This window comes from Cebus imitator, unplaced genomic scaffold (genome assembly GCF_001604975.1).
Source record: "Cebus imitator isolate Cc_AM_T3 unplaced genomic scaffold, Cebus_imitator-1.0 Scaffold207, whole genome shotgun sequence".
NCBI lineage: Eukaryota > Metazoa > Chordata > Mammalia > Primates > Cebidae > Cebus > Cebus imitator.
The window spans coordinates 572,923-584,721 of record NW_016107522.1 but is presented as its reverse complement, the minus strand read 5'-3'; the positions used below and the strand labels follow the sequence as shown (position 1 = coordinate 584,721).

Below are 11,799 nucleotides of genomic sequence, written 5' to 3'. Positions count from 1 at the left end.
GGTTTCACCATGTTGACCAGGATGGTCTCGATCTCTTGACCTCGTGATCCACCCGCCTCGGCCTCCCAAAGTGCTGGGATTACAGGCTTGAGCCACTGTGCCCGGCCTCTCCTGGTCAATTTTAAAAACAATTTTCTAGGAAGAGGCCCGTGAGGTTACAGGTGTGACAGATTTTTGCCCTTGATTAGACTGCTCCTCCAATTCACATTTTAAAGATTTTCAGGGGACAGGACACTGCCTGAACGCCTCTTCTACCACTCCCAGCTATAATTTCTAGGAAGTGACCACTTGTTTGTCTTCTCTGTCTAACCGTCAAACCCAATTTATGAGTGGGCTTCTTAGGGTTACGTTCCTGACCCCATTCCTTATCTTCAGGCCATGAGAATCCTATTTTCTATCCTGGCATTCCTGCCTTGCCCTCAGGGTGTCTGTGGATTCCTTCCATCCTATCCTAAACTCATCACATGGAACTGGAATTGTCTGGCTTCCTTACATATTTCTAGGCACATATCAAAATAAGATTATAGGGGCTGCGCCCACTGGCTTACACCTATAATTCCAGCACTTTGGAAGGCTGAGGCAGGAGGATTGCTTGAACCCAGGAGTCTGAGAACATAAAATTAGCTGGCTATGGGTGTCCTGGCAGAGAGCATTCGTTCGAGCCACTAGGGAGGCTAAGGTGAGAGCATCACTTGAGCCTGGGAGGTTGAGGCTGCAGTGAATTATTATCACCAACAGAGAGACTTTGTCTCAAAACAAAGAAAAAATGTATGATTGTAAACATTTCTGATATCATTACAATAAGACTATAAATATTTCTGATAGCATCATTACAATGGTTAGGTAATGGCACATCCAGAGTATCACGTAGTATCTAGATACTGTGTAATGTCTGCATGATACTTTACGTATGGATGTGCCATTCCTTAATTACTTAATAACTGTCGGCTACTGTGTTTCTTTCTTTTTTTTTGGGGGGGGGCTATCATTAATGCCTCAAAGATTAGTACAAAAATCTTGTTCACACTTCTGAGGCTATCCTTAGAATAGATTTTTGGAAGGGGATTATGGAGTCAAAAGTAGGCCTTCTTTGAGACAGGCTCTTATTCTGTTGCCGAGATGGAAGTGCAGCGGCGCGATCTTGGCTCACTGTAGTGTTCAACTCCTGTGCTCAAATGATCCTCCCACCTCAGCCTCCTAAAGTGCCTGGGATCACAGGAACGCGCCATCATGCGTAAAGATGGGGGTCTCACCACGTTCCCAGGCTGGTACGATTCTTGATTCATACTGGGGAACAACTTGTTTTGCAGTTCTATTTTGAACCTCATAAAAATGGAATCATACAGCGTCCTCCTCTTTGTGCCTGAGTTAACATTATCTGATATTCGTTCAGGCTGTTGCATTTATCCGCAAACTACTATTGCTCTGAGAAATCCACTGTATGACTGTAACACAATTTAGCCACTCAACTGCTGATGGACATTTGGTTTACCAGTTTTTTATTACTACAAATAATCGTGGTATGGACATTCTTGCGCATGCCTATGGTGGGCGTATACACTCATTCCTCTTGAAGTGAAATTTCTGGGTCACAAGGTAGGCGTACACTTAGCTATCGCAGAAAATGAAGCGGTTTTCCAAAGTGGCTGCACCGTGGGGCTGTTTTTCTATCTTGGTTGCTTGACTTTAAGCGACACGTAATCTAGAGGCACAACTGGCTCGGGTAAGGCGTGGAGCCTGACTGTGTGCCGGGCTTTGCCAGGGCGGCCAGCAGCTTGACGGGTGAACAGATTCAGCAACGTCACACGGTGGCTTCCCACACATCCACTCTCGGTGGGCTCGGTCCAGCGGCCCGCTGTCTCTGCCGCACCGGCCCCGAACAAACATACTCATTCACATTTTGGAAAACCGGGTGTTTTTCAGAGCATCCAGGTTAGGTCACACTGTAAAAAAAAAAGCAGCGCTGCGAAATGCGGTCGGTTTCTTCATCCGGGAGGCTCCGGAACAAAGGAAGCGCTGGGCAGGGTCTCAGGGCCCGGCCCCTTACCTAAGCACAGGCGCAGATCGACTCTCACCGAGGCCGGCGGCCAGGAGCGAGTGACGTAGCAGCGTCCGCCGGTGCGTGATGACTCCAGAGCGTGCGTTCGGTGGCTCCTAGGGGAAGATGGCGGCTGCTCCTTTGGAGGAGCGGGATTGAGAGGAACGAAGAGGGAAGACCAAACAGAAGAGACATTCCGGGCTCTGAAGACTAAGCTGCGCTGGCCGTTAGGAGCTCTGCTCTACGCCAGACGGTGAGTCTGGCGGCGACACGGGACTGCTCGCCGGCAGCAGGCAGTGGCACTCTCCGCCATTTTCAGGCTCGGCCGTTGCGTGCTTTGGGGGCCTGGACCGGCGCCTGGGCACAGTTTGGAGGAGCTGGGAGGATTGACCTCGGGGAGGCTCGTCGAGGCAGATTCGAGCTTTATGGGAGGGGGCTGGAGGCTTGAGGCCAACCGGGAAAGGCGGGCATGGTAGAACTAAGGCCCTAACTGGGAGCGGTGGCGACGGGAAGACGTAAGTCAGGCCACGGTTAAGACGTGAAGTTTGGAGGGAAACGCATTTTAACTGAGGTTTAGGGCGGGAGCGGAAGGAGGTGGGCCGAGTTGAAGCGGTTCGTTGAAAGGGTCACGGGAAGTTAACTTGCAACCTGCAAAACAGGTGAGGGTTAGCCTTGATGTTATTGTGGCTTGAAATCGGTGTTAAGAATAAAGGTACAGCTTGACAGGCAAAGCCCTGCTCTTTTGGAATAAATTTCTGTTTGGTTTGTGCTAGATCACTATCTCCAATTTTAAGTTGTCTTCTGGCTACTAAATAGTGAGGATCTTAGAAAGCATGCCTTTTAAAAGGAAATGACAATGAATGTTTGTACTTGGTTGTAACCCTTGTGATTAGTGGCCCCTTCCGGAGTGAAGAGGAGGAGGAGGGGGCGGCGGCTGGTCGGTAGGGAATTCCGTAATTGGATCTATTTAAATCAAATCAGAAAAATATGGGCTACTCGTAGAAAGCCTGTCAAGAATGTTTTAAAGTAGCTTCTCCACACATGACCTTAAGTTGACTGTTGAGGGACTTTGGAAGACATTAGAATATGAACAGAAAGCCTGTACTGCAAGGAACAACTCCGGGGAGCGTAGAGTTCACTTTTAAGTACACTCTGGAGATCTAAAGTGCGCAATATTTTTTTTTTCCCCTGAACGTGGTGCAGTGGTAAATCTACTTAATTCAAACAAAACTTCTAGTGACAGTTGAAACATGCTAGTTGTTCCTCTTGTGGCATTCTTCCTCACCTTAATTGCATTTGACCCATTTTTTTCTTATTACTGTAAGATAACTTTTGCACTTTTTGTCTCCTTGACCAGAAAAAGGTAAAATATTGTATGTTTTGAGTTTTTTTTCTGAGACTTGACCTTACATATGTAGCCTGTTTTCCTGAAACTTGGGGATACATTTTAACTTGTCTTTCCTGTACTCCTGGGAAGAATTTTTGTTAGAAAGTTGGCTTATGGGCTGGTCCGAGTGCAGTGGTGTTTACAACTAATTGATCACAACCAGTTACAGATTTCTTTGTCCCCTCTCCACTCCCACTGCTTCACTTGACTAGCCTTAAAAAAAAAAAAAAAAAAGAAATTTGCCTTATGGCCGGGCGCGGTGGCTCACGCCTGTAATCCCAGCACTTTGGGAGGCCAAGGTGGGCCAATCACCTGAGGTCAGGAGTTCGAGACCAGCCTGACCAACATGGCGACCTTTTGTAATTTTTGTAGAAACACAAAAATTAGCAGAGCGTGGTGGTGGGCACCTGTGATCCCAACTACTGGGGAGGCTGAGGCAGGAGACTCGCTTGAACCTGGGAGGTGGAGGTTGCAGTGAGCCAAGGTAGCGCCATTGCTCTGCAGCCTGGACAGAGCGGGACTCCGTCTCAAAAAAAAAAAAATTGGCTTGTATCACAATGCTTTAGGCAAAAATAAATCTTTATGAAGCTGATGGCCTAAGTTGCATTATTTTCTTTGGTTGGTGAAAAAATACTAAAACAATGGATTTTGCCATCACGGTTTTATATTGACGTAATATAAATTATATTTTTACTAAGCACTTAAGATATTTAATTTTATTTTTGCTAAGCACTTAAGATATTTATTCAGAGCTCTCTTTGCTAAGTAATAAGTCTATATATTTTTCCATTACTTTGCGGGGGGAATGTTATTTGATTATGGCTGAAGTTTGAACTTATTTCAGAATAGGAAAGTAAGGTTACAGTAGAGCTTTACGGTTATGATAAAGATATTAGTGAAAAAGTGTCATTTATAGATGGGTTTTCGCCGGGTGCGGTGGCTCACGCCTGTAATCCTAGCACTTTTGGGAGGCTGAGGTGGGTGGATTACCTGAGGTCAGGAGTTCGAGACCAGCCTGGCCATCATGGTGAAACCCCATCTTTAAAAAAAAAAAAAAGTGTTTTCTAGTTCTTTTGAAATTGGCAAAAAATTTAGAATTTTACAAGTGTATTTTACTACAGTATTATTTAAAGTCTGTAAATTACCAAAGTATGTTTAATTGTCATAAACTGGTAAATTGTTTAAGCATGGATTCCAGATTGTACTAGGTTTTTACAAAACATTATTCCAAGAATTTTATTTCTGTTGAAACTTGTTGGTAAGAGATGTTAACTGTTTTGTTGGGATGATGAAAGTTTCTCTGTTGCTACAATGTCTTGCAAGCTAGCTGCCTGACCCTAGGTTTTTTTGTTTGTTTTTGAGGCAGGGTCTAGTTCTGTCAACCTTGCTGGAGTGGTGTGGTGAGATCTCGGCTCACTGACATCCCGACTTCGCAGCTGGAGTTATTCTCCCGCCTCGGCCTCCCTAGCGGCTAGGCCTAGACATGGCCATCATTTCTGGCTAATACTGTATTTTTTTGTGGGGAGTGGTCCTGAGCGTGAACTCCTGGGCTCAAGTGATCTGTCTGCCTCTGCCTCCCAAAATGTTGGGACTGCAGGAGTGAGCCATCACGCCCGACCAAATGACTATAGTTTTAATACTTAAAAGTATTTTCTCTCTAGCAGTGATTTAGGTTCAAAGCTTTTCTGTGTGAAAATGATCTTTCTTTTCTTTTCTTTTCTTTTCTTTTCTTTTCTTTTCTTCTTTTCCTTTCTTTTCCTTTCTTTCTTGACTCAGTGTTGCTCTGTCACCCAGGCTAGAGTACAGTGGCGCAGTCTCGGCTCATTGCAACTGGCTTGAAGGGATTCTCCTGTTTCTGCCTCCCGAGTAGCTGGGACTACAGGCATGTGCCACCACACCTGCCTAAGTTTTGTATTTTTTAGTAGAGAAAAACTACTAAAACTTTCACCATGTTGGCCAGGCTGGTCTCAAACTCCTGACCTCAAGTGACCCACCTGCCTGGGCCCACCATAGTGTTGGGTTTAGAAGCATGAGCCACCTTGCTTGGCTGAAAATGATTTTTCTTCAGTAACATTTATCTCCCCATTTCAAACCATTTACATTAGTCCTAGAGACTGAAGCTCTTCTGTGTATTAGAAAATCTGAGCAGTACTATTCTTGTCCTGTTTGGCTCTTAAACATTTTACTAATTTTCTGGTAGTGACTTGACTTTCTAAAGTTGTGTTGCACCTTATACTCATGATTAATGTGCTTATAAATTCCCAGAGCTAGGTAGTATTGGAAAGGTCATGCATGAGTTTCAGCAGCAGATGAACCTAGGTTTGAACGCCAGGCTCAGCATTAACTACCTTTTTTATATGGGGTCAGTTAATTAAACTCTAAACTTCAGTTTCTTTATGTATAAGAATGTTAACTATAAAACCTAAAGGTAAAAGTGCCTCATATATAGTAGGTAATCCTTAAGTGTTAACATTTTTTTTTCCTTTCTGTGACTGGAATTTAAATGGTGACATCATTTTTCAGTTTTTTTGTTTTTTGCTCTTGTTGCCCAGGTTGGAGTGCAATGGCGCGATCTTGGGTCACCACAGCCGCCTCCTCAGTTCAAGTGATTCTCCTTTCTCACTGTCCTGAGTAGCTGGGATTACAGGCATGCACCGCTACGCCCTGCTAATTTTGTATTTTTAGTAGATATGGGGTTGCTCCATGTTGGTCAGTCTGGTCTTGAACTTCCGACTTCACGTGATCCACCTGCCTCGGCCTCCCATAGTGCTGGGATCAGAGGCATGAGCCACTGCGCCCAGCCCATTTTCAATTTTTAAACATTAATTCAAATATCTTCGTTGAAATTTACTGACAATCTCATTCCTCTGGTATATTAATCACTCCTTTCTCTGTTATTAAAGCATTTTGTGTATATCTTTAATTATAGTTTGACTATAACTTCTCCACTTTGTGAGCACTTTAGTTTTTAGTTTGTTTTCTGAGACAGGGTCTCATATGTCACCCAGGTAGGAATACAGTGGCATGATCACAGCTTACTGCAGCCTCTAACTCCTGGGCTCAAGTGATCCTCCCGCTTCAGCCTTCCAAAGTGTTGGGATTATACTCATGAGCCACTGTCCCCAGCTCTTTGTGAGCACTTTGAAGACACACTATAGTATTTTATATTTTTGTATTCCTAAAACCTAAGCATTATACAAATTGAAGAATGAATGAATTTTCTACGAAAATTCCCCTCATAACTCTACTGGGATCCATATTTCAATACAGACCTAGTTTATTTCTGATCTTTGATTATTGCTCATGAATTTTTTGCCTGGATTCTCTTCTTCCTTTCACACTGTTCAGATTCTGTTCATTCCTCAAAATCCAGCTAAATCTAATTAATGAGGTCTTCAGTGACTCTCATTTATTCATAACTTGTTTACCTAGTTAGTCTGGTGTCTATGTGATTGCCTTCTGCTGTTACTTCGTGTCCCATTAGTACCTGCCTCTATGCTAGGGAGGCATTTTAGCAAATCCTTGAGTGGGATGATAAATGCAGAAGTGTGCTTTAGGTTGTTTGTTGTGATGGGCACCTGCTGTCTACTCTGTTTGCTGCTCAACTTAGTAAGTTGAGGAGCAATTTTCCTGTTTTGGTATATGGAATATTCTGGTAACTTTTTTGCAACTTTATATAGGAAATTTCAAGCTGGGTGCAGTGGCTCACGCCCGTAATCCCAGCACTTTGGGAGGCTGAGGTGGGTGGATCACCTGAGGTCAGGAGTTCAAGACCAGCCTGACCAACATGGTGAAACCCCGTCTCTACTAAACACAGAAAAACTTAGCCAGGCTTGGTGGCACATGCCTGTAATCTCGGCTACTTGGGAGCTGAGGCAGGAAAATTGCTTGAACCCTGGAGCTGGAGATTGCAGTGAGCTGAGATTGCTTGTTGCACTCCAACCTGGGCAAACAAGAGTGAAACACTGTCTAAAAAGAAAAAAAAGAAATTTCAAACATGCGGAAAAGGTGAAAGAATAATATGGTGAACACCCATAATGAACCTTCTGTTTGGATTTGACGGTTAACCAACATTTAGCCATTTTGCTTTAACACTACATCCTCCCCTCCTTAAATGATTTGAAATTAAATTGCAGATATACTGCTTCTCCCCTTAATACCTCAGGATGCATCTGTTTTAAATAATGCTTTTCCTACACTTTTCTGCATTTTTATTTCAAGCCAGTCTCCAGCTAAAAACATACAAAATCGTTATCATACCTGAGACAATTTACATGAAATCTTTAGCATTATCTTTCTTTTTTCCCCAAATGAGTTGGTGTAATTCTATTTTTTTTCTTGCCCTGTCCCACAGTTGTTGAAGGAGTTGGTTTAATTCTAGTTTATATGGAGTTTAGAGTAGAACAAAGACCAAAGAGCAGTCTCTGGCCAGATTCTGGGCTGGTTTTACTTTAAATTCACAGCTAAGGTAGGAATGGCTGAGTGAATACAATTAAAGAGAGACTGGGCGCGGTGGCTCATGCCTGTATTTCCAGCACTTCGGAAGGCGGAGGCAGGCAGATCACCTGAGGTCAGGAGTTTGAGACCAGCTTGGCCAACATGGCGAAACCTTGTCTCTACTGAAAATACAAAAATGAGCTGGGTGTGGTGGCGTGTACCTGTAGTCCCAGCTACTTGGGAGGCTGAGGCACAAGAATCACTTGAACCCAGGAGTCAGAGGTTGCGGTCAGCTGAAATTGTACCACTGCACTCCAGCTTGGGCGACAGAGTGAGACCGTCTTTTTTTCTTATTTATTTATTTATTTATTTAGAGACGGGGTTTCACCATGTTGATCAGTCTGGTCTTTTTCTTTTTTTGAGACGGAGTTTCACTCTTGTTACCCAGGCTGGAGTGCAATGGCGCGATCTCGGCTCACCGCAACCTCTGCCTCCTGGGTTCAGGCAATTCTCCTGCCTCAGCCTCCTGAGTAGCTGGGATTACAGGCACGCACCACCATGCCCAGCTAATTTTTTGTATTTTTGGTAGAGACGGGGTTTCACCATGTTGACCAGGATGGTCTCGATCTCTTGACCTTGTGATCCACCCGCCTCGGCCTCCCAAAGTGCTGGGATTACAGGCTTGAGCCACCGCGCCCGGCCTATCAGTCTGGTCTTGAACTCCCGACCTCAGGTGATCCGCCTGCCTTGGCCTCCAGAGTGCTTGGATTACAGGCATGAGCCACCACGCCCGGCCTTAGACTGTCTTAAAAGAAAAAAAAAAAAAGGTGGGGTCGTGGGGTCACAAAAAAGAAAAAAAAAAAGCCAAAGAGATGATGAGCCACTGTAAGCTTTTCATTTTATTAATATTTTTCATTGTTAAAAATTTAAAAATTTTTTATTTTGAGACAGGGTCTTATTCTGTTATCCAGGTTGGAGTGCAGTGGCGCAATCACGGCTCACTGCAGCCTCAACCTCCCAGCTCAAGCAGTCTGCCTACCTTGGCCTAGGATTACAGGTGTAAGCCACCATACCTGCCTTTTTTTTTTTTTTTTTTTTTTTTTTTAAACAAAAGTTTATTTTAAAATGTACAACAGGATCAGCTTCAAGACAACACTTCATTCCACCTATGGGGGCAAAAGATATTATGGCAGGGAATGCAGATGTTTAAATACAAATGAAATCAAGGGTCACCATCGTTTCAGGCACAAGGCACAGCTTGCTTTTTGCCAGATTTTTAAATTCCACCTGTGACTAGAGCCCCTTTCTGGAGGCTTTCACTTTTAGCTCCTTGTGTTTCTTCTGTTCTTCTTCTTGTTTGTGCTTGAAAGCTTTATTCATTATCTCAGCTTGCTTTTTGGGCTGTTTCAGGGGGTTCTTCTTGCCACCTTTGAGGCTGGACCTGGCACCTGCTGCCCCTTCCTGACTCTGCCACCACAAATGGCTAGCCTCATCTTTTTAAAGAATATTCCATATTTTGGAATTTCTTATTGTATGCTTAAAATGTCATGCTATTTCTTTTCTCAATTCCTTTTGGTAGAAAATGTTGTTTATAAACCAGGACTTGGGCTGGGCGTGGTTACCTACACCTGTTATCCCAGCACTTGGGAGGCTGAGGAGGGCGGATCACCTGAGGTTAGGGGTTTGAGACCAGCCTGGCCAATGTGGTGAAACCCGTCTCTACTAAAAATACAAAAAGGTGACATGCACCTGTAATCCCAGCTACTCAGGAGGCTGAGGCAGCAGAGTTGTTTGAACCTGGGAGGCGGCGGTTGCAGTTAGCTGAGATCTGAGATCACGCCATTGCACTCCATCCAGCCCGGGCAACTCTATCTCAAAAACAGCAGCAACAACAAAAAACAACAATAAAAAAAATAGGATCTGGATGCTCAGTGGTATAGGCATTTGTTTGTAGGTCCTTTTCAGTGGACAGAGCTAGAAAACGTGATTTAAAAAATCATCAGTTTGCCGGGTGCAGTGGTTCACGCCTGTAATCCCAGCACTTTGGGAGGCTGGGGCAGGTGGATCACGAGGTCAGGAGTTCAAGACCAGCCTGGCCAACATGGTAAAACCTCATCCCTATTAAAAACTACAAAAATTAGCCAGGCGCGGTGGCAGGCGCCTGTAATCCCAGCTACTCAGGAGGCTGAGGCAGGAGAATCGCTTGAACTCGGACGGCAGAGGTTGCAGTGAGTCGAGATGGCATGACTATACTCCGGCCTGGGCGACAGAGTAAGACTCCATCTCAAAACAAAAAAATCAGCTTACATTGGTATTTTGTTGTTGTTGTTGTTAGCTCATGTCTTTTATTAACTTATACAGCTACTTTTCTTCTGGTTTGTTGAATCAATAAATCAGACAACATTTGCCACAATAATGTCTGTCAAAGTGGCTTGCCATAAACCCTCCGCACCACATTCATCAGAAGGGCACTCTCGATGAAGGGGACTGATTTTTGCCATTCTCATCTACCTTGTAATAGTTTAGGACAGCCAGTGTAACCTTCTTTCTCTGTGCATATTCTTCTTGGAAGTGGTAGACTTCTTCCTTTTCTTAGCACCACCACGAAGTCTCGATGCAAGATGAAAAGTAGACTCCTTTTGAATGTTTTGTCAGGCAGAGTATGTCCATCTTCCAGTTGCTTGCCAGCAAAGGTCAGTCTTTGCTGATCAGGAGGAATTCCTTCCTTATTCTTGATCTTGTTCTTAACTTTTTCCTTCTTTCTTTCTTTCTTTTTTTTGATACGGAGTCTTGCTCTGTTGCTAGGCTGGAGTGCAGTGGTGCAATCTCGGCTCACTGCAACCTCCGCCTCCTGGGTTCAAGCAGTTCTACCGTTTCAGCCTCCCGCGTAACTGGGACCACAGGCGCGTGCCACCACGCCCGGCTATTTTTTTGTATTTTTTGTGGAGACAGGGTTTCACCGTGGCCAGGATGGTCTCGATCTCTTGACCTTGTGATCTGTCCGCCTCAGCCTCCCAAAGTGCTGGGATTACAGGCGTAAACCACTGCACCTGGCCTGTTCTTTACATTTTCTGTCGTATCCGAGGGTTCAACCTCGAGAGTGATGGTCTTCCCCTTAAGGGTTTTCTCAAAAATCTGCATTTTGGTGGCGGTTCCACCATAGGTAGCAAATCGAAAAGGAAGCGGTATTTTATTTATTTTTGAGACAGTCTCCCTCTGTCACCCAGGCTAGAGTGCAATTGTGCAGTCTTGGCTCACTGTAACCTCCGCCTCCTGGGTTTAAGCAGTTGTTCTGCCTCAGTCTCCCGAGAAGTTGGGATTACAGGCCTCTGGCTAATTTTTGTATTTTTAGTAGAGATGGGGTTTTATCTTGCTGGCCAGGCTGGTCTTGAACTCCTGGTCTTAAGTGATCCACCCACTTTGGCCTCCCAAAGTGTTGGGATTACAGACATGAGTCACTGTGCCTGGCCTACATTGTTATTTTAAATTACAAATCAAAGTTAACATTATGGGCATTTCCTAGACATAAAACAGATTCAGATTTTTAATTTTAATTTTAATTGTTTGAGATGGAGTTTTGCTCTTGTTGCCCAGGTTGGAGTGCAATGGCACGATCTTGGCTCACTGCAACTTCTGCCCCTGGGGTTCAAGCAATTCTCCTGCCTCAGCCTCCCAAGTAGCTGGGATTATAGGAATGTGCCACCGTGCTTGGCTGATTTTGTATTTTTAGTAGAAATGGTGTTTCAACATGTTGGTCAGGCTGGTTTCGAACTCCTGACCTCAGGTGATCTGCCTACCTCAGCCTCCCAAAGTGATGGGATTACAGATGTGAGCCACTGTGCCCCACCAGATTCATATTTATAATGCCAATATTTTACTAACAATAATCCTACCAAGTGTCGTCTTTTTTTTTTGTCAGTGCTTTTTTTTTTTTTTT

General features: G+C 44.3%; 2 protein-coding genes across 6 annotated transcripts in view; both read left to right on the top strand.

The window, feature by feature from the left end:
- The window catches only part of LOC108317779, a 30,599-nt gene extending 27,616 nt beyond the window's left edge, over window positions 1-2,983 (top strand). The window contains exons 4-5 of the mRNA XM_037745656.1: window positions 2,159-2,291; window positions 2,932-2,983. Of these exons, the coding sequence (XP_037601584.1) occupies window positions 2,159-2,291; window positions 2,932-2,983 (185 nt within the window). The remainder of the gene's footprint in view (window positions 1-2,158; window positions 2,292-2,931) is intronic.
- WDR33 (WD repeat domain 33) overlaps window positions 2,107-11,799 on the top strand; it is a 107,817-nt gene continuing 98,124 nt past the window's right edge. For 2 of the 5 annotated variants that reach the window (XM_017548430.2, XM_017548431.2), the window contains exon 1: window positions 2,117-2,291. The gene's annotated coding sequence lies outside the window, so the exon portion shown is untranslated. Of the gene's footprint in view, window positions 2,292-11,799 lie in introns of all 5 variants that reach the window. The other 3 variants (XM_017548429.2, XM_017548428.2, XM_017548432.2) reach the window with 3 other exon arrangements.